Source organism: Tenrec ecaudatus, chromosome 6, assembly GCF_050624435.1.
Source record: "Tenrec ecaudatus isolate mTenEca1 chromosome 6, mTenEca1.hap1, whole genome shotgun sequence".
NCBI classification, from domain to species: domain Eukaryota; kingdom Metazoa; phylum Chordata; class Mammalia; order Afrosoricida; family Tenrecidae; genus Tenrec; species Tenrec ecaudatus.
In genome coordinates this window covers 64,678,491-64,706,298 of record NC_134535.1, presented here as the reverse complement: position 1 = coordinate 64,706,298, position 27,808 = coordinate 64,678,491, and the positions used below count along the sequence as shown (strand labels likewise).

Genomic DNA, 27,808 nt, shown 5'->3' with positions numbered 1-27,808 from the left:
TAGAGATGTTCTCTTAAGCGCCCAGATCGCATTCTAGTTTCTGATTGGACTTGTGGGCCTTAGGCAACACGAGCGACTGAGAAGGGACTTGCAGCAAAGAGAAGCTATGGATCCTTGGTTCATTTGGGGAATTGGAGTCACCCGTATGTTACATGCAGAAAAATGGAGGAAATAGGGGTAAACATTTGGGTCCGGTCCCAGAGAGTCCAGATTCATTTAAGCAGCGGGAGCCATGGAGCCAGGATTCTCTTCCCAGCGCCCCTGCTTCCTGCCTCTGGCTGTAGGCAGCCCAGGACACTGGACTGAGCCTCACATTGACTCACCTGTGACACGCACCACACCTACCTTTGATGGGATTTTAAGGCACGGAGACAAGTTTTAAGTGTTTTCCTATCCCTCCCCCTCCCCACACAGTTTCTCCTGCTGTTCGCAGCTTGCATTCCTGTGGCACACTTGTTACAGTGGGTGACCCAATGCAGGCTCGTTTATTAATAACTGAAGCCCATAGTGCAGCTCAGGACTCTCTATGTGACGCAGGCTGGTGGTTTGCTGGACGGCATGCAGGGGTCACCGTGAAGAAAGGCCTGGCGATCTGTACCACAGCGTGGCCCATAGTAGTGGGCTTAGGAGCACGGTTCTGCTCGGACATGCATGGGCTGCTCTGGGTTAGCACCACTCTTTCTCTTATGCCTTTGTGTTGGGTTTGGAGGAGAACTTTCTCCCGGTGCTTCGCCGAGCCTTTCCTGTGCCAGGGGTCAGGGTGTCATTGCTACATGCCGTCTCAGAACAGCTGCTTCTTGCTTATTTTTCTTCTAGAACCCATCTGCTCTTTCGAGTGCATTTCCAGGTGGCCTTTCCCCCCGTGTGGATTAAGACACTGATGCTGGTGGTACCCTTTGCGCCAGTGATTTTGGAAGAAACCGTGTTAGATGGTAATGCTCTTGGCATGTGTGTTTCTATCTTTATCCAAGAATCTCAAGCCGCCAGTTTCCAAGTTTTGATGCAGAACTGAATATACCTGATAACCCAGGTCTCCCCATCTCCATTCAAGAGAAGACCTTTATTTTTGTCCGACTCCCAGAGGAGGATGCGGGTTCTCAGTTACCTAGAGGCAATCATCACTCTCGTAAGTGTGCTCGCTCTTCTGCTGCGGAAGCGGAAATAGTAGTCTTGTACCACAGTTACTGAATGAGAAGTCACAGTCTTATTTACAGTCAAGCTAAACAGTGCTCTTCTTAAGAGGCGCTGAAAGTAAACTACTTTATGAATGGTCAGAATCAGCTTAGCATAGAATTTTGCAAATCAAGTGGCCCAGTAGGGCTGGGTCAGTATTTGTGGAGTGAATAAAGAGATGTACATGGTTTCATCTAAAACAGCGGTTCTCAACCTCCGGGTCACGACGCCTTTGGGGTCGAATGACCCTTTCCCTGGGCTTGTCCGATTCATAACAGTAGTCAAATGACAGTGATGAAGTAACAATGAAAATAATTTTAAGGTTGGGGGGCACTACAACATGAGGAACTGTATTAAAGGCTCACGGCATTAGGAAGGTTGAGAACCACTGATCTAAAACAAAGTAACCTTTTCTATGAATCCATGTAGAGTCAGGAAAAGCATCTCTGGATTGGTAATGCACGCCACACTCGTGTGTGTGTGTGTGTGTGTGTGTGTGTGTGTGTGTGTGAGACTTTGAAAAGCAAGCCCCTTTGCCCTGTGGAGTACACGGTGAAGCGGAAGGGCCGGCTGTCGGAGCGGCTCTACCGAGTTTCTCACCGTGGGCCCGACCTTCCTATCCTCACTGCAGGGGGAATATTCGAGTTCTCTTCCTGGGCAGGGGCCCGCGCAGCGTAGGTTCTGGCTATGGCAGGCGTCCTAGCCGTCGTCTGGGTTATGGAATGGACACGCGGTGCTGCTGATCCGGGGGGTTAGTGCTGAAAAGATGGCGGAGTCCGGAAAGAACACGAGGACGGGAATCCCCCACCTCTCTTCACCACTTGGGTTGCCATTGCTTTTTGGAGAATTACTGACAGTTGATCAAGGATGTGGCAGCACGCGTTAGTTTTAGTGCGAATACATGACATTATTTAATTACTTGTACGGCGACACTGATTTAAGTAGATGAACCGCCAGCGATCCTCACTGGTGTGTGTGGGTATTTACTCCGAGTGCAGTGACGGACTAAGTGTGCGAGCTGGGAAATGCAGTGTAGGCAGTAACTGACGGGGTGCAGAGAGTGAAATAAACAAGGGTAGACCCCACCATCCCACTGTGCAAAAGAAAACAGGCCTAAAGGTCAACAAACAGACCTTGAACTATTTATAGGCTTTTTGTTATTGATTTGGTTTTTAGTTTTCTTTTGTTTTGCTTTCCTCTGCCTTGTTTTTGTGATTACTGTATCTGCATGTCTATCTAGGTAAGATAGGCGGGACAAACAATCTGGAGGAGAAAATAATGGGACAGACTGTCCCAGCAGAGGGGGAGCAGGGGTGGAGGGGGGGGGAGGAATTAGATGTTAACAACCCCAGGGACAAGGGAACAAGTAATCTAAAAGCAATGGCAAGGATGGTGTAGGAGGCCTGGTAGGGCTTGATCAAGGACAATGTAACTGAGAGGAATTACTGAAGCCGAATGAAGGCCTAACATGATAGTGGGACAAGAGGAAAGTAAAAGGAAATAGAGGAAAGAACTAGGAGGCAAAGGGTATTTATAGAGGCCTAAATACAAGCATGTACATATGTAAATACATTTATATATAACAATAGGGAAGTAGATCTACGTTCATATGTTTATGTGTTAAGTGTCAAGGTAGCAGGCGGACATTGGGCCTCTACTCAATTACCCACCTCCCAAAGCAAGAACACTTTGTTCTAATAACGCAGCATTCCATGATGCTCAACTTTCCAACATGATCACTGAAGACAAAATGAGTGCATAGAAAATGTGGTGAAGAAAGCTGATGGTGCCCTTTAAGACTGGGGTCTTAAAGGCTTGAAGACAAACAAGCGACCCTCTAGCTGAGAAGCAACAAAGCCCACATGGAAGAAGCACATCAGCCTGTGTGATCGCGAGGTGTCGATGTGATCAGGTATCAGGCATCAAAGACCCAGAACAAAATATCATATTAATGTGAATGAGGGGGAGTGCAGAGTGGAAACCCAAAGCCCATTTGTAGACAATTGGACATCCCTTACAAAAGGGTCACAGGAAAGAGACGAGCCAGTCAGGGTGCAGTATAGCACTGATGAAACTTTCTTCTAGTTTTTGAATGCTTCCTCCCCCCACTTCATGATCCCAATTCTGCCTTAAAGATCTGGCTAGACCAGAGCATGTACATGGGCTGGAAACACAGGGAATCCAGTACAGATAAACCCCTCAGGACCAATAATGAGAGTAGTGATTCTAGGAGGGGAAGGGGAAGGTGGGGGGAGAAAGCAGGAAATTATCACAATGATCTACAAATAACCCCCTCCTTGGGGGACGGACAACAGAAAAGTGGGTGAAGGGAGACGTCGGAGAGTGTAAGACATGAATTTTTTAATAAATTATTACGGGTTCTTGAGGGAGGGAGGGTGGAGGAAGGAGGGGAAAAATGAAGAGCTGATGCCAAGGGCTCAAGTAGAAAGCAAATGTTTTGAAAATGATGATGGCAACAAATGTACAAATGTGTTTGACACTATGTATGTATGAATGTATTATGAAAAGAGCTGTATGAGCCCCCAATAAGATGATTTAAAAAATAAAATAAAAAAGAAACCGTGTTGGAATTGGGTGATTCTCTGTCTTAACCGTTTTTTCTTGAATTCTCAGGTTTATATTCTGTGGTTGGAACTTTACTCCAAGAAAAGGACCTGAAAACGGATAGGACTTCCCAATTTATTGCATTTCGAAGGTAAAGCTTTTATAATAACTTCAAGTTTTTAATCTATCTTATAAATCATAGAACTTAACCTGTGTAGATTCTCCCTGGAGGTAAGAGACTTCGCAGTTCTTCAGTGTCAAAGCTCTTAGAGAATTTGTTAGTGTGGCAGGGAGCATTTCCTGACAGGGCTCTTGCTCTGTCCCCTATTCTGTTTGGAAACTCACAAGAAATGTGACCGGGACAGAAAGTTTTATGTTCACATAAAGACTGCAGAATACTTGTTCCACGGTGGAAGGGCCCGGAAACTTTATGCACGGACGCCTCGGTATCAACATTGCGGATCACAAAGCAGCACCGAGCCGGTTCCACTGTGGTGACCCTGCATGTTCATGTGTTTCAGGCAAGACTGCGATTTAATCAACCACTGCTGTTCTAAGCACTACACAGGCCGCATGATCAAGTGAGTACTTTAGCATCCTGGGAACGCTGAGGGCTGCCCCTCCTCGCCTTGCTGGTTTTTGTCTTGAAATTTGTGTACTGTGCTCTGTGAAACTTGTGTACTGGAGGCACATAATTGAAATCGCCCCCCACCTACACACACACACGTATCTCTTTTGTAGAGTTTAAGTATCTCATCACTTAAAATAGAATATGGAACCCACTGCCGTGGGGTCGGCTCCAGCTCATATTGAGCCCGTCCGTATAGGGTGTCAGAGGCCCTAAGTCTTTTTTTTAGTGTGTGATTGTACCGTAACAGTTTGTTTTTAACTTTGTATTGTGAACGAGCTTAATGTTTAGAACTCAGATGATCAGCTTTACATTCAGCCACATGCCCATTTTTCTCGACCCAGCCATTTCAATCTCCTTAATATACCATCGCTCATGCCGCGCCTTCCTCTTGTTTCCAGTTTACAAGACTGTTAGTCTTGTGGGAAGCAATCTCCTCTTTTTCCCACAGAGCAAGCACCTGGTGGGCTTGAACCTGCGGCCTTCCGTTAACAGCACAATGTTTAACCCTCAGCGCCAGCAGGGCTCCTTCCATGCAATATTGGTCTCTAGACAGATTGACCTCGGCGATGTCAGTGTCGTGAGAGGAGGATGGAGGAGTAAAATCTCGGTGGTTTCCAAGCTGGCCAACTCTAGCTTCCCCAAGAGGAGCTGGGAGCAAGCAGGGGAGTTGTAAAACCTGCGATTTGTGTCTGGTGTTTCTGAGCGCCTTAGCTGCAGGATGCTGGCCGGAAACACACCTTTGTGAACATCCCTTAGAGCAGTGGGCCTCAAACTTTTAAAACAGGGGGCCAGTTCACTGTCCCTCAGACCCGTTGGAGGGCCGGACTATAGTTTTTTAAAAAAAAAAAATGAACAAATTCCTATGTATACTGCACATACCTAATTTTGAAGTAAAAAACAAGCGGGGCAAAAACACCTGGCAGGCCGGATAAATGTCCTCGGCGGGCTGCATTTGGCCTGCGGGCCTAGTTTGAGGATGCCTGCCTTAGAGAAAGGTGGGCGTGAGTGACCGCTCACACTGCAGAAAGTTACTCATTCCCCAGGCACTCACCAGCACCTACTGTTTGCCGAGTTCAGAGAACCCAGCAGCTTGCAGAACACAGGAGGTACTCCCTACCTGCCCACTGGGTCAAGGAGCGGAACACCTGGCTGGAAGGCCACACAGTCTGGGTCCTCACAACCCTGTCACCTCTCTAAGCGACAACTTCCACACACATGGAAAAGAGAATGCGTCTTTAGTTCCCCCTGCCCCCAGGGGAAATGAAATAATATGCACGCATAGAGCACTTGGCACACTCACATGCACGTCACCGACTTTCAGTCACCATTCACTGTCCCCCTGACAGTGGACATCTGCACAAGTGCTATGGGAACAAGGAGGAAGGGTTTTAGAAGGAAATCAAAATTGAGCTTGGTCCTAAAAGATGAATTAAGGACCGCCCCCAAGGGGAAGCAGGGCCTATATCGGACCTCTTCTAGCTCCCAAGGCTGAGAGCTCAGACATCCTCCTCCGCCCTTCATCCCGCCTCCATTTCTACTCTCCTCTGACGCCTGCGCGCCCTCTGGTGGCTGGGCTCAAGAGTTCAGTGTAGTGGCCACACACAACTCACAGATGATACTCGTGATTAAGGGGATTAAGAAAGTTAACAGGTTACAATTTTGTGAGGAATGCTCAGGACACAGTTGTTCTGCCCGGGTCATTTGTTCTCGGCTGTGCCCCACAGCCACTTGGCATGGTTTGACTCTGGCCCCCAGCCACTTGGCCTCACCTTGACCCTGCTCAGGCAGTGCTACAAGCTTCTTTCAGGGATGCCAATAAATGCCCACAGGGTGCGCCATTGCTACCGTAAACCTCAGCTCTGGCTCCAAGGGTCAGCAAACCCAGCTTCCCTAATTCAGCGACCAGAGGCACCTCATTTCATGAACCAGCTCCCCGATCTCCAGCACTTAGCTTGATTTACTCTGTGGCCAGGGAAGTCCACCACTCTGTCTCATGCTCTGGCTCCTGGTTCTGTAGTCTCTGCTGCGCCTCCGCCACTGCCTAGGTGTCACTGCCGTCTCTCCTGTGTCAGGAGGTCCAGTGCATGGGATCTCAGGGTTCAAAGGATGTGTATTGCCCCTGGCTCCCCTCTTTGGCGGCTCATGTAATCCCCACATGCTGCTTCTGAGACGACTCATATTCTTCCAAGCAGGATGGGAAACTCAGCTAACTCTGAACAATCACCCACAGCTGAGTCAGTATCTTCCCCCACGTTCTTACCGAGGCCTATGGGTCGGGGGAGGGGAAGCTGTGGCTAGAAGAGTCATCATAAACAATTCACTGCATTGCACCGAGCAATTCATAAAGACAAGTTACATTTTTTTTTCTCTAAGGGCCAGAAAACCTGTTTGGCTATAGTGGAAGGCCGCCCAGGCAAGCTAGGCCCCTTGGAAAGAGACTAGGCTCAGGCAATGTGGTCTTAGCCTGCTGACAATGTTGATTTCTCAGACGTAGTGATGGCATGTTCAGGTCTGTGTGCAAACCTCCACTGGTTGTGTGGCGGCTGGATTAGAGTGGAGAGAGAACAGGAAAAAAGATGACAACCGTCAAGAGATAAATGAGCTCCAGAAAGATTGTAGAGGAGATGATGAATTTAAAAGAGAATCAGTAAGGGTTTTGGTAACTTTTAGAAGATATGGGGCAAAGAGTAATTTAGTAGTTATTTCAAATATCTCACGTGAAAACGTTAGGTTGGTGTCTTAGTTATGTAGTGTTGCTGGTGGTTTCAACAAGCATAAGTACAGCCCCTCACAGTTATGGAGACCAGAAGGCAGCATTCCGTGCGGGCTCCAGGCGTTCTCATTCGGCCGGCTCTGGAGGAAGGCCCTTCCTTGTCTCGTTGGAACTTGTGCTCCTGCACAGTCTTCACCTGGCTTCCAGTTCTCACCCTTCTGTTTGCCTCATCTGCTCTTTTTATTGCTTGTAGGAAAGTAACTCAAAACACTCTACACCAATCCCGCCTCATGAAAATAACAGCAACCTCATGCCCAAATGGGATTACAGAGGTTCGGGTCTCCAGCACACGTACTTGTGGGGCAATGATCCAGACCAACTGAGAAATGTCACTGGGTTTAAGGGGCTGAGAGGAATGCATTTAAACAATCAGACAGCAGCTATGGGCACATGATTTCTCGTTGACCGTAGGGGAAGTAGAGAGAATGGGCGGATTATTTTGAGAGCTGGACTGGTCTGAGTGTTTAAACAACATGACATTGAGATATTCTAAAGCTGATGCCCTACGTTCATTTTCTTCACCCAGAGACCATCGGAATAGACTTGTGTTTGGAGTTGGTGATAAAATTTGTTGTACCAGGAATGCCTATCTCTCTGACTTACTCCCCGAGAATGACTCTGAAGATCAGTTCCCAAGTGGAGACCTTGGTGGCCCCTCTCGTGATTTCGCTAACAATAAAAAGCATAACTTTGAAAGCGATATTCGACTATGCAATGGAGAAATATTTTTCATAACAGGAGTAAGTGATAATGGAAAAGAGTACCTTTTATTAAGAAATCTATTGTGGAGATATATATTTATTGTCCTAAGACTGATTGAGAAACTAATTGTCAGAGTTAGCATTCTTCTTGTATTTGTTAAGGATTTCTGCATCCTGTTCACAAAAGATAGTGCTGTATGCAAACCAAAGATTCACTGCCACAGAGTTGCTTCCGACACAGAAGCACTCACTGCCATTAAGCCAGTTCTAACTCACACTGACTCCCCAGGACAGGGTAGAGCTGCCCCTGTGGCTTTCTGAGATTAGAAGTCTGTATGGGAGTAGAAAGCCTCATCTTTCTCCCTCAGAGATATTGGTGGTTTGATACTGCTGACTTTGCAGTTAGCACAACCCAATACACCACCAGGTTCCTTCTGGCTCATAACAACCCTCTAAGACAGAGCCGGACTGCCAGCCTTGAGGTTAGCAGCCAAACACATGACCCATTAAACCCACCAGGGCAGTTTTCTAGTCATATTTTACCTGGTTTGGGTGTGAGAATAATATTGGCCTCATAAAATGTATTTTAAAAGTGTCCTTCCTTGTATATTTTCTGGGAGAGTTTGTGAAGAGATGACTTCACCAATCTTGAAGTGGGCGAGTTACAAAAACACAAAGCCTAGATGAAACACTGTATTTGGTAGGCTTTCATCTCCTTGGTTGCTGCTGAAAGAGAGAGAGTGGCGAAGCAGTGGTCACCTTGTTTCTATTCTCATTGTGCTGACGTGCCCCAGCGCAACACTCACAGTCTTCATTAAGAGCTGGAAGTCAGGATAGAGGCTTACACTGTCGGGACCAGCAGTGAAATACACAGGCTTCAAGATCAGGAAACACGCCTGCCCATCCTTCAGGGAGTGGATATTAAGCTTAACTTTCAGGAATTAAAGCTTTTATTTGTGTTTATTAAAATACTTTTAGGCTCAGGTATAGCCACAGCTTCAGTTTACCAATAGACCTTGTTAGTGTTTTGAAATTCTCAACCATCGTCGTGAATATACGTGGTATCTTAGCTAGAAGGGGGTTGCATTTTATGTTCGATCCTGAGAGCGTGCACCTTTACTGTGTGACTCTAAAGACGTGGAGGATAACTGCACTTCGTTTTGGCGACAGGATAAAACTGATGTGACAATTGGAAAGAGAAGATATGTGACCATTAATAATTATGCTGGCTTGGAAGTCACCGTGGATTTCAGAAAACTAATGCAGTTTTGTCGCATACAACATTCATGGGCAAGAACTATTCACACATTCCAGGTAGGAGTGGAATTGGTGAAATTATTTAAACTGCTTGGCGTAGAGTACATGCTGCTGCTTTTTATTGCCATTGTTCTCCCCCCGCCCAACCCAGTTGGGAAATAAAATGCACAAAAATAATATGGACATAAATCTTTGGCTCTGTGTACTGTGAGAGCTTTTTTTTTTTTTCAGAGGAACTGAGCTGCAGACAGTCTTTCAAGGAAATGTTTATTCTCTAAGCCTCCTCTCTTCCCACCTCGGCAGGCAGGGTCAGGATGAGAATCAGTGAATTGACCTTGTACTTGACTTTCCAGTGTGGCCTGCAGGACACGACTCCTTTCTGATAGAGCCTGTCTTTATTTGAAATATTGGTCTTTTGTTAATTTTTTTAATTGTGTAAGATATGATTACCTTGATTACTGAGAATTTTTTTGTTTTCTTTTTTATCCCCATCCCCTTCAAAATTTTTTTTTAAGTTCACGGTCTGTTTGCTGACCTTTTCATCATATTTTAAAATGTAATCTTACTTTGTGTACACTTTGGGATTTGATTCTCACAGCAAAACAACAGAATTCCCAAGTTTCCACTGGAGTATTTAAATACATTTACTTCCTAAGCAGGTTCAGAAAATAACTTATAATTCGCCTGCACTTCCTATGTGTAACACTCCCGCTTTTGCATTTTCTAAAATTAAAAATAAAATACCAGCTTATGGTGGAATAGTTGACATATGATGTAACATTTGTCCCCTTCGAATTTTGTGCCCGAGGAAAGAGCCTTATTTGCCCACCACTTGAAAGTGGTTTTGTTAAAATTTTGGCACAGTTTCATATCCTTCTGAGGGATGACTGCTGCTTTGTATTACTTGGCTAATGGTCATATTTTGATGTACCTTATTTTGTGTTAAAGTTATGACCATATTTTGCTGCTAATTCTGCATCTGGTTTTAAAACTCATTACATTTTAAGACATCTTCGACACTTGCAACGTCATATAGGAGGGCTTCAGGAAAGTAATGGAAAACTATTATTTAATTCCATTTTCTACACTGTGTGTGTTTGTGAGTGTATGTGTGTGTAATAATACAAGTTCACTTGATTAGTCTCCTTATATTAAATATCTGGAGCATCTGTTTTTTTTCTGTTTTGATAACTTGACACATGAATCCTGTATAATGATATTCTTCTCATCGCTGCGTGACATCCTTAAGAGGCCAGTTGTGAGCGGACATGAGCTTGACCTTGGGCACCCTTGGGAATAAAGCGCGATCTGCTTGCGCAGACACGCCGGCTGGAGGGAAGTGGTGATGACGTCCCTGGGGCGCTTCTCCCGTCCCTCGTTCCACCGTCCATCCGAAGCATGGGGCCTCGCACCCAGTGTAACGCCTGGTACACGGTGTAACCTCCTCCTCCTCCTCCCCAGGGCTCCGAGGAGCAGACGGTCGTGTACGTCGTGGGGAAGGCGGGCCGCCAGCACTGGCAGCACGTGTACACGGCGGTGACCAGGGGCCGCTCCCGAGTGTACGTCATTGCCGAGGAGTCACAGCTGCGATGTGCCATCAGGAGAAACAGCATCCCCAGAAAAACCCGCCTGAAACACTTCTTGCAAAGCAGTCTGCTCGCCATGAGCCGCGCGTCTGCAGCCCAGTCTCCGTCCCAGCCCAGCAGCTCCGGAGAGGGTGGAGGGGCCAGCACACCGCCGACGGGGTCCCCGGACCCCGTCGCTGGGGCCGCCCTGTCCAGTGACTGCGTGTTCGCTTTTGCTGACGGATGGCGCTCCCCTTCGTGGTAGGAGCTGGATACCGACGAGAGCCCGTCCAAAGCACAAGGGTTCAAAAGAACCTGTGCCGTGCACGTTGATGAAAGCCCAAGCAAAGTCCGCATGGTAGGAGTGATGTCATGCTTATGTGCTGCAAGCTTCAGTGTGTGCATGGAGGACCCCGTAGTTGGACGGACGGGCAGCCCTGCCGTCTCTGTCACACTTGCCCTTTGCTCTGCCGTCTCTCACGGTGCAGTGCTTGGCGCTGCCCTTGGGGCGCTCCATCAGTGGTGGGAGTGAAGTTCCAGAAACTTCTTGGTCAGCCTGCACCTTCCTTCTCTGCCTTCCTTGTTCCCGCCTCATGCTCTAAAACAGGCTCCCAACCTTATTTGGGCTACCGCCTAATGCTCACTTTTCAGGGGAAAAAAATTACTCCATGCTCCCTGGTACCAATCAACGACGTTTTCAGGATAGTCCGTTATCCAGGATCAAGTGCAGGCATCTGCTGTGTAACCCCCTCCACCTCATTCTGTGTCCTCTAAGGACCCGCGCTGAGAGACCCGGTTCTAAGAGTTTGTCTGCCAGAAGGGCATAGCACACAAGAGATTGGCTTCATCGACAACTGCAAGGGTAGGACTGGGACACAGGACAGATGGGAAGTTGTGGGAGCAAGATTGTAGGGGCAAGGACACAGGAACAGCCAACAAAGATAGAGAAATGATCTTCTAAAGAGACCAGCCTTACTTCTGATTGCATCCAATCCAAGCACAGTTGAAGCATTGTAAGAGCTGTGGAGGTGGTATGGGGTTGTTAACTGCAAGGTTAGTGGTTCAAACCCACCAGCCGCTCCAAGGGAGAAAGATGAGGCTGCCCGCTCCTGTAAAGATTTACAGCCTTGGAACCCCTATGTAGGGTCTCTGCATAGGAATCAACTTGGTGGCAGTGGGTTTAGGAGTTCTGTGTTTGGTGAACTGATAAGACTTGAAATGTATATAGGCGACCCCAGCTGTAGACTGATGGCTGTGGGAAGGGAGAGACCAGCACTGAGGTGATTTCAGTGAGCTGGACAGTGTGAGTTAGTAGTCTCAGGGAGAGGAGATGCTGAGGAGCAGGCTTGATGGGACTCAGGGACCTGTTAGGTTGGGCCTGTGGATGCCTCCTGGGTTTCTGGCTTGGGCCTCAGCCCACATTCCTACGTACCACTGAATGAGAAAACTGGGAAAAGAGGCAGAGGAGCAGATGTTATTTAAAAGTGGTTATTTAAAAGAGTCATACTCCTAAAACTCACTGTCATCTAGCTGATGGCAGCTCACACCCACCCTGTAGGACAGGGAAGGATGACCCCTTTAGTTTCAGAGACGAACTCTGGGGAGTAGAAAGCCTAGTCTTTCTCCCTTGGAGCAGCCGGTGCGCTTCAACTGCTGACCTTGTGGTTAGCAGCCCAATGTGCAACCACTATGCTACCAAGGCGCCCAAAACTGTCATACTAAAAAAAAAAAAAAAAACCCTGTCATACTGTCGAACGTTCCCCTCCCTCGGAGGTGGTAGAACCCTTGCTGACCTTGAACTTCATTCACTTCCACAGACCAGCCCTTTGAAATGGAATTTCTCAGCAAGACATCTTTGTAATGAAACCCGTCAATTCTTGCAGAAGCTTTGCAAAGAGAGGGCCTTTTCCTACAAATCCCTTTATATATTTTAGAGCACATGAGATGGGGGCTTATGGATTAAATGACCCATCGTCAGTTCTAAGTTTGCCAAACCTTTTCCTCTGTGGCTGTGAACATAAAAAGGGACAGCCCTGCGATGGCCTGTGGCCCTGCATAATGATGGAGTTCTCACAAGGCTGGCCAGAACCCTGTGATATGACGCCGCCGAAATCCTGGGAAACGGGGAGAGTGAGAATTCAGAGCGACAGGCCTGCAGGCCAAGTATGGCTCTCTGTGTTTCCCTCCTTGTAGACTTTCTAGTGCATTGTGCTTTGCCGTTTGGGATAGATGGAACTCGTTGACCAATCCCAGCCACATTACCTCTCTATTCACATTGCTCCCAAAGTGCCGAAGCCACAGTGGATTCTCTCGTATCTGCACCTCCCCTGAGGGAAAGCTTTGGTGCTTCCCTATCGATCATCTCTTTGGATTTTAAGGGGAAAGGGAGGAATCCTTAAGCTGAAAATTTGATTGGATTATTATTAGTATTATTTTTGTCCAGCCACACGCATCCTGCCCAGAAGAAGGAAGACACAAATGTCTCCTGTGAAGAAAGCATTAGTGAGCATGGTTAAACTTTCTCATCTAAAACCATGATTTCTAAAGAGGGACATCATGGCAGAATCCCTCAAGGAGGGACTGCCCTCTAGTGGGACAGATGGAGCAGCACAGTGTAGGAGATGTGGTGGCACAGGGGATAAAGTACACATCGGTTTACCAACAGGTCAAACCCGCCAGCCACTGTGCAGGAGAAGAGACTGGACACCCATAAAAATTCAAAACCTAAAACCCGAGCCCATTGCTGTCAACCACGTTTGACTTCAATTGACCCTCTAGGGTTTTCAAGGTCATAGTCTTTACCCTAATGGGGCTGGGAGGTTCACACTGCTAATATTTTGGTAAGCAGCCAAGCTCTCACCCACTGCACCACGAGGGAGGGCTCCCTCCTGAAGGTGACAGCTTGGGCAAGCCTACAGGGCAGTGCGGTTGAGTTCCACCGTGCTGCTGTGAGTCAGAGTTGGCGGGATGGCACCCAACCCCACCACAGTTTTGTGAATCCCTATCTGTAGCATTTCTCTGTGGTGTTGAAATTTCACAGTGATTACACTGGCCAATTGACTTGTTCTTGGAAATTCTCCTAGAATGCGATCGTGGAATTGGAGTTTTGCCTTAGTCACACGGAGGGCTGGCTTCGTGGGCATGTGGCCTCTGCTATCTGACACAACCCTGGGCTTCGAAGGGCCCCATGCTTGCTTGGCTTCATCTCTGTTGCCGCCATCTTGAATCCTCAAGTTTCAAGCAAGGGACTGACCTTTTCCTTTTGTACTGGGCTGTCAGATTCCCAAGTGGGCACTGGCCACACACTGAGAATTTAAACACAGGTACTCAGCAAATACCGTATATACTCGAGTCTAAGCCAACCCGAATATCTGCCAAGACACCTAATTTTATCATAAAAACTGCATTAACACTGTGCTCAGGAAAACTTGGCTTATACAGGAGTATATACGGTACTCTGTTGAACGACATGCTAGACCTGGAGCTGGGCGCTGTTTCGGCGTGAGCAGAAGCAACCTGATGTCGCAAGCAGGAGGCAGTCACATGTTGGGCCTGCTTGAGTCTTTGAGCCCTGGGGACATGAGGTGTCAGTGTCAGGAGCAGTCAGAAAGGATTGAAGTGCAGGGGCCTCTCACTGCTGAGCAGTCGGTGCCGACTCATAGTGACCCTGGAGGACAGGGTAGAACTGCCCCTGTGGGTTTCCGAGACTGACTCTATGGGAGTAGAAAGTTTCATTTCCTCCTGAAGGGTTTTGGACTGCCGACCTTGTGGTACACAGTGCAGGGCGTAACGGTAACAAACTGCCACCAGCCTCCAACTACAGAAGGTCGATGGTTCTCTTCACACCATTAACGTTATGTTCGCTTCCTGTTTCCTGACAGGTGCAACAGCCGTCCCCGCAAGTATCTTCCAGACTTCAGAATATGAGACTGAATAATTTAACACCCAGACAGCTTTTTAACTCCACAAAGAATCAGGAAACTTAAATTTTGTTTCAGGCTACTCCAAAGTACACTCTGCCTTTTTCTATTCAAGACCAAAGAAACACCGTATCTTCGAAGTAGCAAGAGAAAAGATGTCTATCATTGGAGTTTTATTTGAAAGGATTCGTATTAGCAGATGTTTTAAATACATTTTAATCAAAGAAACCTGGATGATTTCAACATGTGCCATCATGAGAATTGGAGTAACACTGAACATAACTGTCGGGGAAAAGGTGTTTATATTTTTAAAAAGCAAACTTTGTTCTTTAAAAATATGTTATTTCTAGGATTTTGGCTTATTAACTGCCTTGAGCATTGTGATGATCATTGCCAGTAGGTTGAAGCAATGGCAGAAATCAACTAATTGCAGCAATTTTCTGGACACTTGTTACAGGGCATCATGCCCTCCTCAGAGTGGTCATTCATCCGTCAGGATTGCCCTGACCAGCATTCCTGGTACTTCTTCCTGGCCATGCCTTCCATATTGGGAGAACTTAATTTCGAACATATTGTACTTGAGGGGCAGGAGTGGAGGTGGGGGCGGTGAGATCTCAGCGTTTTGAATATTTTAGATTTTTATTGTGAGTAGGGGCAAGTGTATCAGTGTTATCTCATGTATAACAATATAACTCACATATCATTGCAATTTGCCTTTTAAAGTGTATAAGTCAATGGGTCAGTATATTCACTGAGCTATGTAACCATCATAATTCATTTTAGAACATTTTTTATTTGCCCTCAAAAGAAGTCTTTAACTATAGGATAGCCCTTGATTGCCATTTCCTCATCTGTTCCACTCTAAACCCAAAACTAAACTCAATGCTGTTGAGTTGACTCCAACTCATAGAAACCCGTAGGACAGGGTCACTGCTCCTGTGGGTCTCCGACTGCCACTTCCTACAGAACTACAGGTTGGACAGCCTCAGCTCTTTCTCAGGGAGCAGCTAGCCACCTAATGTATAGCCACTTACTTATTTTCTACCTGCGGATCTGCCTGTTCCGGACAGTCCATATCAATGGAATCATAAACACGATTATTGGCTCTATGACTGACTACTTTGACTTACCCGATTTTTCAAATTTTATCTATTTATAGCACATATCAATACATTTCTGTGGAAGTGGCATGGGGGCTACATCTGACTCCACCACCTACACAAAGGACAGTCCAACTCCACATCTGCTCAAGGATGGTTCTGTGAGGCAGATGCCAGGCATGCCGCTACCCTTCACCCTCCTTTATCCTATTCTGACACTAACCATCCTTTCAAGGCATTCTTCTGGATCTCATAACCCTTGTGATAGTCACACAGAACTCATAGCACGATTTGTGGGGAAGTTTAACAAGTCAAGATCATGCCAACATGCACTTTTCTTTGTGGTCCTTGGCTTCTCCACCATGAGGTCCCTTGGCCTTTTCCCTTCTTGGATAGTGTCATAGAGCTCCTTTAACACCCATTAATGCCTAAAGGGCATCCCGCTTTGCAAGCCAACCTCCGAACAGCACTCAGCAGTACTTGGTCTTTGGTCCCGGAAGCCCGCTGCTCCGTCTCCATTTCCATGTGCAGCTGCTGCTGGGTCTTCAATTTGATGGTCATAGGAGTCTTTCTTCCGCTTCTGAGCTTGTTGGCCTTGTACCGAGTGAGATGGCAAAACTGACAACCCAATACGATTTTGCTACATCTTACAGGCATGCTGCCACCCAGTTGCTGGGTGAGAGTGAATAAAGATTATATGTAGAAGAGCCATAACAAGCAATTTCACTTTACTTCAGTTTATTTTTGTTTCTGGATGGTATTCTATTATATGGGTATGCCATATTTTATTTATCCATTTATCAGTTGGTGGATGTTGTGACTATTACTACTTGAATATTTTTATCATGAAGGGGTGCTGAGTTTTGTCAAGTAATTTTTATCTGTTGAGATAATCATGTAATTTTTGTCTTTTTTTTAATATGCGTATTTCATAATTTAGTTTCCTACACTGAACCATCCTTGTCTTCCTGGAATGAATTTCACTCGGTGGTAGTATAAAATCCTGTTTTGTATGTCACTGTCTTTGGTTTAAGGAACCCTGGTGCCATAGTGGGGTTAAACATTGTCCTGCTAAGTACAAACTCTGCATTTCAAGCCCACCACCACTCTGGGGAGAAAGCTAAGTCTGTCTGTTCCTATAAAGATTTTCAGACTTGGACCAGAGCATGATGTACATGGGCACACATAAAAGCTCACAACACAAGTAATCCAGGACCAATAGACCCCTCAGGACCAGTAATGAGGGTAGTGATACCAGGAAGGTAAGGAGAAGGTGGGGGAAGAAAGGGAGAACCAATCACCACAATCTACATATAACTCCCTCCCAGGGGGAAGACAACAGAAAAGTGGGTGAAGGGAGACAGCAGTTGATGTAAGACATAAAAAATTTTTAAAATAAATTATCAAGGGTTCATGAGGGAGAAGGGTGGAGGAGGGGGGGGGAAATGAGCTGATACCAAGGGCTCAAGTAGAAAATATTTTGAAAATGATGATGACAACATGTACAAATGTGCTGGACACAATGGATGTATGTGTGGATTGTGCTAAGAGCTGTACAAGCCAATAAAATGATTTAAACAAAAAAGAAAATGATGTACAACCTTGGAAATCCTCAAGAGCAGTCTTGCTCTGTCCTATGTGATCTGTATGAATCAGAATTAATTTGATGGTAGAGGGTTTGGTATGGGTTTGGTATTTGAGTTTCAGGAATTTTGAGGAGGATTCTTGTCATCAAGTAAATACTTTTACTGGTCTGTGGTTTTCTTGGTGTTGGCGTCAGCATAATACGGACATCATAAAGTAAACGGAATGGCCCCTCTTCCTTTTTGGGGAGACATAGACTTAGTTGGCATTAATTCTTTAACTGTTTCATAACATGCAACATTGTAGCCCTCTGAACTGGATTGTGTCTGTGGGTTTCAGATCAATAATTCACTCTCTTGCTGTGCCGCTTTCAGAGTTTTTTATCTGTCACTCAGCTTTGGTGATTTGTGCCTTTGTATGAATGTATCGATTTCAACTACATTTCTAATTTGTTGGAATACACTTGTTCCCATGGTGTCCTGGCGGTGCAGTGGTTCAGTGCTCAGCTGCAGACGGAAATGTTGGTGACTTGAACCCGCTGACTCCCTGTGGGAGAAAGCTGTGACAGTCTGCTCCTGGGAGGATTTCAGCTTTGGGATCACAGAGGAGCAATTTTGCACCGCATGCAAGTGCAGGTCAACTCTATAGCCATCTATCATCCTTTTTATTTCTGTGTGGCTGGTAGTAAATGCCAGTCTGCATTCCTGATCACAATCGGAGTCATTTCTCGATTTTCTTTCTCTCTTGGGCTTGCCAAGTTTGTGGATTTTTTTTTTTTTTCAGAGAACCCAGTTTTGGTTTCACGGATTTTCTCTTATTTTTCTTCTAACACTTTAGTTCCTTCTTTATGTTTGGTCTGAGTTTTATTTTTTTTAATGGCTTAAGGTAAAAGGTTAGGATGCTGATTGGAGGTTTTTCTTCTTAATAGATTTAAAAATTTATGACAGTTTAAAATTTACAGAAAAGTTGAGATGTTACAGAAAGTTCTAGAATAACCTTTTACCTCTCCTGAACCTCTCACCCTTACAGTTTCTTTTATGAATAGCATCTTGCATTATACACGAGTTTTTAACATCCCATTATCTTTTTTTTTCCTTCCTAGACGCCCCTTTCCCACTATCCCCCATCCCATTATCTTTTAATTCTATTCTTTCATAAACATTCTGAAAGACTTACATTTGTTATACCTAATGAATCAAAATAGATTCATTATTAACTAAGTTGCATAATCTGAGTCTTTTGCCTTTCTATATAAACTTTATAACCAGTTTTTTTTATATTTAGTTTCTCATCACTACTGAGATTATATTTGGGTTACATTGGATCTATAGATCATCTTGGGAAGAACTGACATCTTAATATTAAAATTTTCTAATGAATATGTTTTTCTTTTTATTCAGATCTTTATTTCCTCTGTTTTGAATTTTTTCCTTATATTATTTTTATATAGGCATTATGGCTATAAGTTTCCCTCTAAGTTAAAACTGCCTTCCATAAGTTTTGGTACAATTTCATTTTTTATTCATCTAAATATGTTTTCTAATTCCTTTTCATTTCTGTTTTGACCTACTAGCTCAGTGGTTTCCAAGCTTCCCAATGGCATGACACTTTCATATAGTTCCTCGTGTTGTGGTGACCCCCAACCATAAAATGATTTTAGTTGCTACTTAACTTTAATTTTGCTTCTATTAAGCATCAAAGCCCACATGGAAGAAGCACACCAGCCTGTGTGAGCACGAGGTGTAGAAGGGACCGGGTATCAAACATCAAAGAACAAAAAATCATCAGTGGGTGCCCACCTTCCTGATATGATTACTGAAAACAAATGTGTGCATAAGCAAATGTGGTGAAGAAGCCTGATGGTGCCTGGCTATCAAAAGATCTAGCGTCTGGGGTCTTAAAGGCTTGAAGACAAACAAGCTGCCAACTAGCTCGGAAGCAACAAAGCCCACGTGGAAGAAGCGCACCAGCCTGTGTGATCATGAAGTATCAATGGGATCAGGTATCAGGCATCAAAGAACAAAAAAAAATCATATCATTATAAATGAGGGTGAGCGCAGAGTGGACATCAAAAGCCCATCTATAGGCAATTGGACACCCCCTCACTGAAGGGTTGCGCGGAGGAGAAGAGCCAGTTTGGTTGCAGGGTAGCAACAATGAAACATACAACTTTCCTCTAGTTCTTTAATGCTTCCTCCCCCCACTATCATGATCCCAATTCTACCTTACAAATCTGGCTAGACCAGAAGATGTACACTGGTACAGATAGGAACTGGAAACAGGGAATCCAGGACAGATGACCCCCTCAGTACCAGGGGTGAGTGAGAGTGGCGATACCTGGAGGGTGGAGGGAAGGTGGAGTAGAAAGGGCAAACAGATTATAAGGATCTACATATAAACTCCTCCCTGGGGGATGGACAACAGAAAAGTGGGTGAAGACCTCAGACAGTGTAAGATATGACAAAATACTAATTTTATAAATTATCAAGGGTTCATGAGGGAGGGGGGAGCGGGGAGGGAAGGGGGAAAATGAGGAGCTAATTCTAAGAGCCTAAGTAGAAAGCAAATGTTTTGAGAATGATGATGGCTACAAATGTGCTTCACACACACACACACACACACACACACACACACACACAAATGTGCTTGACACAGTAACTATGTATGGATTGTGTTAAGAATTGTGCGAGTCCCCAAAATGATTTTTTTAGAACTTTGCTTCTATTATGAATTGTAATGTAAATATATGATATGCAGGATGTTTTAGGCGACCCCTGTGAAAGCGTAGTTTGACGCCAGGTTGAGAACCGCTGTACGAGTTACTCAGGACTTTATGGTCCCTCCACAGTGGAGTGAGCCAGGGCAGGGATGATTTGGACCCCAGTGTTCTAGACCTGCCGTATATGGGCAGAGTCTGTTTCATGAATGGGTCCTTGGGGGAGGAAAGGAGCCCTTGACCTCTTGGTCACACTAACCAGTAATTTTGACTTTTCAAGTGGAAGTTTGAGACGATGAGAAATGCCTGTTGTCTGCTCATCTGATACAATGTAGTAAATGTGTGGGAGCTGAGGTGAGATGGGGCCAGTAATTTTAGCAACTCATGTCTGGAAATGAACTTTATAAAGCTGAGCTGGGGGAATAAGGAGTAGGTTCTGGCTCAAAAACATCTTTGTTATTTTTACCAAATTTTAATCGTTTTTTGAATAAATGTTTGTTTTTCATTTATTGTATGCACAGAATTTTCCCAAGGATATATGTGAGGGGGCACACCCCAAAGCCTGAATTTTCCTTCAAAGCTATGTATTTAAACTTTTTTTTTGTATTTAAACTTTTTTACAAACAACCTTATCATCTTCAAAGTACTCTCCATTACACTTCATACATTTGTCATATCTGTGATTCCATTTTTTTAAAAGTTTATATTTAGCCAGTTTAGATGATTCCAATTTTGTTGGCAACATCTAAAGCATCATAGTCAGGAGCCAGTCAAACATATGCCTTCTCACCGTCAGGCCTGATCAAGGTGTTGACCTTGGCTATGTCAATGTCATAGAGCTTCTTCACAGCCTGTTTGATCTGGTGTTTGTTGGCTTTGACATCCACAGTGAACACAGTGTGTTCTCTTCGATCTTCATGGCAGACTCTGGTCAAGCGGAACTTGATGATGGCATATGGTCCACCTTATTTCTCTTGGGGGCGCTCTTCCAAGGGTATTTGGGCTGCCTTCTTAGTCTCAGGCCACCGGAAGGTGGGTGATGTGCGGATCTTCTTTTGTATGTGGCTGTGGACGCCTTTCAGCACGGCCTTCTTGGCTTTAAAGCTGTGATTCCATTCTTGAGAACATTTTTTCAAACTCATCTGTCTGGATGGCTGTCAGCTCCTCCCTTATTTTTTCTTCGCCTCTCCTACATCGTCAAATTACTGTCCTTTTATGTTCCTCTTCATTCTTGAAAACAAAAAGTTGCATGCAGTGACTTCAGGTGTGTGAGGTGCGTGGGGCGAGAGAGACATGCTTTTTACCAAAAACTGGCACAGATGGCTGTGTGAGTAGATGCATTGTTGTGGTGGCAAAAACAGTCTGCCATCTGACACAAATCAGGTCTTTTTTTGGTCACACACTGTTACATTATCTTTTCAGAACCTCTAACTAGAAAAGTTGATTAACAGTCTTACCTGGTGGAACGAACTCCAAATGTACTATGAGTTGCCATTTTCTTCCGTTCAGGAAGTCGATGGATGTCCAGAACAAAGTTTGTCATCAATCAGTATTTCACCTTTTTTGAAATGAGAAAATCATCTGTACACATGCGTCTTTCCCATAGTGCTGTCTTTGTAAGCTGTATTCAACATCACAACAACATCATAGCAGTTTCTGTGGCATTTTTCCAAAGCAGGAAATAAAATTTCACAGCTGCATGCTGTTCTCATAAATCAGCTGTCACGAAAACATGAGGTTCAAGTGAAACTGCTTTTATGAAAAAAATTCAGTGATCAGAAAGAAGCTTCCCAGGTGACGCCACTGATGCACTAACTCAGAGCGAGTTGCTGGATGCTTGCTGAGTGCAGAAATGTCGACTATGAAAGCTCCACTCCACCCAGAGCAGTTCTGCTTTTTGGGGTACCCCCTCATTTATACACAAGACACAGACCCCCTCTGGTTATTTATCAGCTATTCCCTTACCTGACATTTCACATTTACAATAGTAAAAAGTCTACTATGACCATTTTGTGCGTTAGTGACACCTGACAGTACAGCATCAAGGTCCTTCATGTGATCGCTGACTAGTGGATCCTGTGTGTATATAGAAAGGAAGCTTGCATGACTGTGCATCGACTCTTGGGTGTCCACTGGGGCTGGAGTTGGGCTATCAGCAACCAGTGTCCTGAAGGTGGGGCTAACCTTGGGGTCAGGGAACAAGTGAGGCCCAGATTCTGGCCCCAGCTTCCAGACATCAGGAGTAGCAGGGACAGACTGGACCTTGGTCAGAGGAGACTGGAGATGGTGCATTTCCGTGCCCTGAACCTATGACACCCGATGATACTTGAGCTCCTTATGCTTCCTTGATCTCCCCTCTTGGGTGGGTCCAGGTGAGGGTGGGGAAGGTATTTGGGCTGGGCTGGGCTGGGCCAGCAGGTGATTTGTGTAGGGGGAAGGGTCGCTAGAGGTTGCTCTCATGAGAGGGCCCAATGGGTAGCCTGTGCCATCTCTCAGCACCCAGCCCCTCCCCTCCATGGTCAGGAAGCTTCCTGTCCTATAAAGTCACCAAGAGTGTTCTTAGGGGTCATTGGATGGATAAGGCCACCCATCCTAAAAATCTAAAGAGGGAAGGAGAGGGATGGGACCGTGGGGATAGGGAAAAGGGCAGTGTTTGAGCCAACCTAGTTCTGGACGCCCAGGAGGCCTTCCTCCGAGCGGGGCTGACTTTTCCTGAGGCGCTGGGGTGGGGGGTGGGGGGAGGAGGCAGCCATGGCAGGTGACCGCAGCAGGGGGCTGGCACAATATGAGGTCGCAGTGCACTGAGGGCATGCAGTGACACGCCGGCCTCCCTTTTCACACGAACACTGATTTTTTCCCCATCATAGCTCATCTTTGGAACCTAACCATGTTGATAAATTAGGAGCTGGTAGATGCAAGAAGGCTTCAGAAAGTTTGTGAAAAAATTGAATTAAAAGATAATGAAATTTTGCCACAAACTTTTTGAAGCATATGTGTGTGTGTGCGCGCACATGTGGCGTGTATATAAAACCTCCACTCTCTGCTAAGCAAAACTGATAGAAACTATTCAATGTAATTAACATCTGATAGTTTCCACCAGGTTTAATTAATGGGGAGGGGGTCCAAGTGTTCTTAAAAATTTTCCTTTTTAACTTTTTTTGGTAAAAAATGTGGCATGGAGCTGAAACAATCAGACTGGTCCCCCGACCCCCACCAACTCTTAATTAAAAAACCTGATTGCAAAGACAGTAAGGAACCTTTTGGGACAGTGGCAATTAGTTTACATGGCGTTGACATCGCAAAGTGTCATGGGTTTCATTTGTGCTCTGCCAAGTACATGTTGTAAATCCTAACCCCTGTGCCTGGATTATAATGCCTTTGGGGAGTGGCTTTATGTTAATCGGGCGGGATTCCCAGAGGGTGTATTTTGAGTCTGGGACAGAGGTGCCAAGATGCATGAAGCTCACCCAGGAATTCACAAGGAACAGGAGTGAACTACTTTCTTTCAGAGCCCCCAGAGGGAGGCCTCCCCTAGCAGAGCTTCTGAAAACTTCAGGGTACCCCTTATGGGACTGCCCTTTAGGGTCTCATAAACGAATGTGGGGACCTGAGGAATTTGGGAGTAAAAAGTTTCTAGAAGCACAACCACCTGAAATCAATTCAAGTGAATGCCAAATCAAAAGCCCAGTGAGTCTGAGGTGTTTCTAGCAGCGGTTGCCAATTTCTAAAGTGAAAGGGGTCAAGTGTGGAAAACATTCAATCAGCCGTGCGAGGCCTAGAACCTGCACCTTGAATGCAGACATCTGCTCTCCAAACGGAATGCTTGTTTGTTGAAGACACCCCTCGTGTTATCTCCCTTGTGGCAACACTGAGCTAACCAACAGGACTGCATGCAGTTCCCTCCCAATCTCTCGTCAACCTCCTTTCCCAAGCAGTGTGCTTTTGTACCAATTATTTTATGTAGATCATTAAGAAAAAAATTCTTGGATAGCATTCCACTATATTTGAAAGTATCAGATACAGAAGAAGGGAAAAGGAGCCAGCAATTAGTCATTGTGGATGTCAAACACAAAGGAGTCCAGGCTTGGGGAGAGAGACTTGCCTGCAGGAGTGGGGAGGAGGAGGGAGATGTTGGAATAGGGAGACTGCACCCTTGTGGGGAGCTGCAAGCATCTCCAGCAAAGCAGAAAAGGGCTTGCCTTTTACAGAGATGAAGGCAGCTTGGTGATGTAGTGGTTACACATTGTGTTGCCCTCCATAAGGTCAGCAGTTCAAAACCACCAGCCACCCTGTAGGAGAAAGGGCTTTCTTATTCCCATAAAATGTTATAGTCTGGGAAACCCACAGAAGCAGTTCTATTCTGTCCTGTAGGGTCACTAAGAGTCAGCATCGACTCAATGGCAGTGGGTTTATTTTTCTGATCTTTATAGAGAAGGAATCTGCCAGGAAACCAGGTGTGCGGGAGTGGGTGGTGTGAGTGGACCATTGATTAGGGAGTGGCTCCTTGCTGCCAGGTGAAAGTAAGGGAGTGCGGTACGCTGGTTCTGACCCGCAGTTGAATTCAGGCATCTGGGGGAAGGAGAGAAGCGTAAGCAAAATGGAATCCAAGTAGTTATTTTATCCAGGTTGCCAGTGGGAAGGTCCAAAAGTTCAGCTGGTCACTTAGTCTTGGAGGGTGTGGCAGGAGTAGTTTGTGATAAGTTGACGGTGTGAGCTCACCCAGCAGGTCTGTGATGGAAAGGCCTATCAACCTGCTCCTGGAAAAATTCCAGCCAAACCCAAACCAGTAAAGCCTCAATGATGGAACCGCTGGGGTTGCCAGCAGCCAGAATCGGCTCAGCAGCAACACACCGATTGGGTTTTACTGCGTATCTGTCTGATCATAGAAAATCAAGTGAGGCATCTAAGTCCTAGGGGGTGGGTATCAACTCAATAGCAGTGAGTTTTTAAAAAAAATCATTTTATTGGGGTCTCATACAACTCCTATTACAATCCATACATACATCAATTCTATAAAGCACATCTGTACATTCGTTACCCTCATCATTCTCAAAACATTTGCTCTCCACGTAAGCCCCTGGCATCAGCTCATTTTTTGTCCTCCTTCCCACTAGCCCCTCCCTCAAGAACCCTTGAGAATTTATAAATTATAATTTTGTCATATCTTACAGTGTCCGACATCTCCCTTCACCCACATTTCTATTGTCCATCCCCCAGCAAGGAGGCCATATGCAGATCCCTGTAATCAGTTCGCATGAGTTTAGTTTCTTGTGGAGACTTGAAAGTAAAATAGTCCTTGCTCTTAAAACAGTGAAATGAATACCATGCATCAGAAAGGTCCCAAAGCAAAGCCTTCACCGCGCGCATATGCTATTGGTCAATATATACATAACTTACCCACTTCAAAATTCCTTAGGATGTCACTCACCAGGACATTTCGAGGCACCGATGGTTGGGATTTAAAGCAAGTCATTGTAATCACAGTGTGCTCAACTTGCAGGGGCCGTGGCGTCCTGCCTCCCACTTGACTACGTGTGGATCCAGCGCTTCCAATCTTGAAGGGCTCAGCTGAGAGCTGGTTCGTCAACCACTGGTCCTTTAAGTAGCTGCGATGTGTCTCATTAAAAGTCGCAGCTGTGGCCCTGGTTGCGATTCAGTAAATATAAACACAGTGTCTCTTCTCCACCGGACACATCACTGATTTGCTAGTGAGATAGCACGAGAGACCTTCAGTTCATGGCTGACCAGGGCCCCTTCCAGAAGCCTGGGTGTTTCATCCTGTGGGCTGACTGTACCAGAGAGGCAGTCTCTTCCGTTGACTAAAGCCAAACCACACTCACTGCCATTGAGTCAATGCTGATGCATGGCAACCCTATAGGACGGAGTAGGGCTGCCCTGTGGGTTTCGGAGACTGTAGCTCTTCATGTGAGTAGAAGGCCTCCTCTTCCCCCCACAGAGCAGCTGGTGGTTTCAAGCCATTAACCTCAGAGTTAGAAACCCAGCTCATGGCCCGCAACCCAGAGCTCCTTCTCTTTGGCCAGGTCACTGCACTTAAGCCAGAAGTCATTCCGGTTTGTTGTTGTCGTGTTGTTTTAAAATAGTCATTTCCACTGTTGATTCTGCTTTATTTGCGACACACCTGAACTAGCCGAGCCATTCACATGAGCTGGAGCTGCTCGCCTGCCTTTTCATGCCAGTTTCTGACTAAACTGAGGTTCGCAGGCTTCAGCCTCGGTTGTTATGGAAACACATGCGGGCTGAAAGATCCAAACCAAACCAAACTCACTGCCGTCCAGTCAGTGCTCACTCATAGCGACCCCCCGGAGGTTTCTGAGACTGTTTATGGGAGTTGAAAGCCCATTCTTTCTCCCGCGGAGCTGCTGGTGGTTTTGAACTGCTAACCATGCAACTCAAAGCCCAGTGTGTAACCACCACACCAGTTTAACTCTGATCCTGTAAAGAATACAGCTGTAGGAAACCCGAGAGGGATGGTGTACTCCGTAAGGAGTCCTGGTGTGCAGTGGCTGAGCACTTGGCTGCTAACTGGAATGCTGGTGAGTTGAACCCACCGGCTTCCGTGGAGGAAGATGGGGAGAGTCGGCTTCTGGTAAGAGGCTGACAGCCTTGAAAGTCCCATGGGCAGTACTTCTGACATATAGGGTTACAATCAACTCAGTAGCATGGACTTTATAGCTATAGTGTCCCAGGATAATTTGAACCATCCCTTAGATTTTGTGATAATACAATTTGAATTTTGGTAAGGGTCATGTGATTCTCACAGGGTCATGTGCCAGAAAACATGCTCCTGTATGGGACCACTATACATCAAGCATCATCTTGATGCCACTGAATTTGGTTTCGGTTTGGTGGTAGAGTGGCTGTGCATGGGGCTGCTAATTGCAAGATCAGATGTTCGAACCTCCCACCACTCCATGGAGAAAGGGCTTTCTACTCCTGTAACGATTTACAGTCTCGGAAACCCACAGGCAGTTTTACTGCCCCACAGGGTCGCAATGAGTCAGAAACTTGATGGTGGTGAGTTTGGTTTATGCAAGGTACAGAGAATGTGATTACATAGTAATGAATGTGTGTTTACAAGGCCTGTGGGGCAATAATGCACAAATGAGCGGCTTGGAACTATATGTATGGTGTGGGTGTGCATATATTTAACCTAATTCAAGTTTATAGGTTTTGTTTATGGAAATGTATTGTGTAGGATATGTATAATGTTCTCTGGGTACAGATCTTGTGAATCTTTGCATGACGATGTCTCCATCTTTGTCACCCACCATGAATGGAAGTGTTTGTGTTCCCACTGTTTAGGGCACCCCTGTGCATAGCTCACCCTCCCACACCCCGCCCCCGGCCAACATCCTCCGTCTTGCTGATATACTTTCAGTATCACAGGCGGGGTGAGTGAACCCCATGGCACCAGTGAGGCCCAGAGCTGGGATCCAGCCTGCCCTTGCATGCCACGCACTGCTCAAGCTTGTGGCAAAACCTCCCATGAGAAACAAGCGAGAGAGCAAGGTGGTGAGCTCAGCCCAGGGCTCTGGGCTACACTCCGGCACCAAAAATGAACGCATGTATGTTTTGCTCTTTAAAATCACTGTTTATTCCATTTGGTAGAGGGTTGTCGGTTTTTACTTTTCCATACAAATATCTGCAACAATTTTGAATTCCCCAAAACATACATAGACGATAAATACCATGCTATTAAAGTATTAAATTTGTACAAAAATACTTTACAGTTTAATACTTGTTTGTTACAAATAAAAATACATATTTAAGTGACTCATGATCTTTTTCTTTTTTTAACTTAA

At 45.6% G+C, this 27,808-nt stretch overlaps 1 protein-coding gene across 1 annotated transcript in view; it reads left to right on the top strand.

The window, feature by feature from the left end:
- The window catches only part of HELB (DNA helicase B), a 32,161-nt gene extending 14,886 nt beyond the window's left edge, over positions 1-17,275 (top strand). Inside the window, exons 7-13 of the mRNA XM_075551324.1 lie at positions 972-1,126; positions 3,808-3,889; positions 4,260-4,319; positions 7,669-7,882; positions 9,014-9,157; positions 10,562-11,023; positions 14,547-17,275. Of these exons, the coding sequence (XP_075407439.1) occupies positions 972-1,126; positions 3,808-3,889; positions 4,260-4,319; positions 7,669-7,882; positions 9,014-9,157; positions 10,562-10,930 (1,024 nt within the window). The 3' untranslated portion in view covers positions 10,931-11,023; positions 14,547-17,275. The remainder of the gene's footprint in view (positions 1-971; positions 1,127-3,807; positions 3,890-4,259; positions 4,320-7,668; positions 7,883-9,013; positions 9,158-10,561; positions 11,024-14,546) is intronic.
- The last annotated feature ends 10,533 nt before the right edge of the window (positions 17,276-27,808 follow it).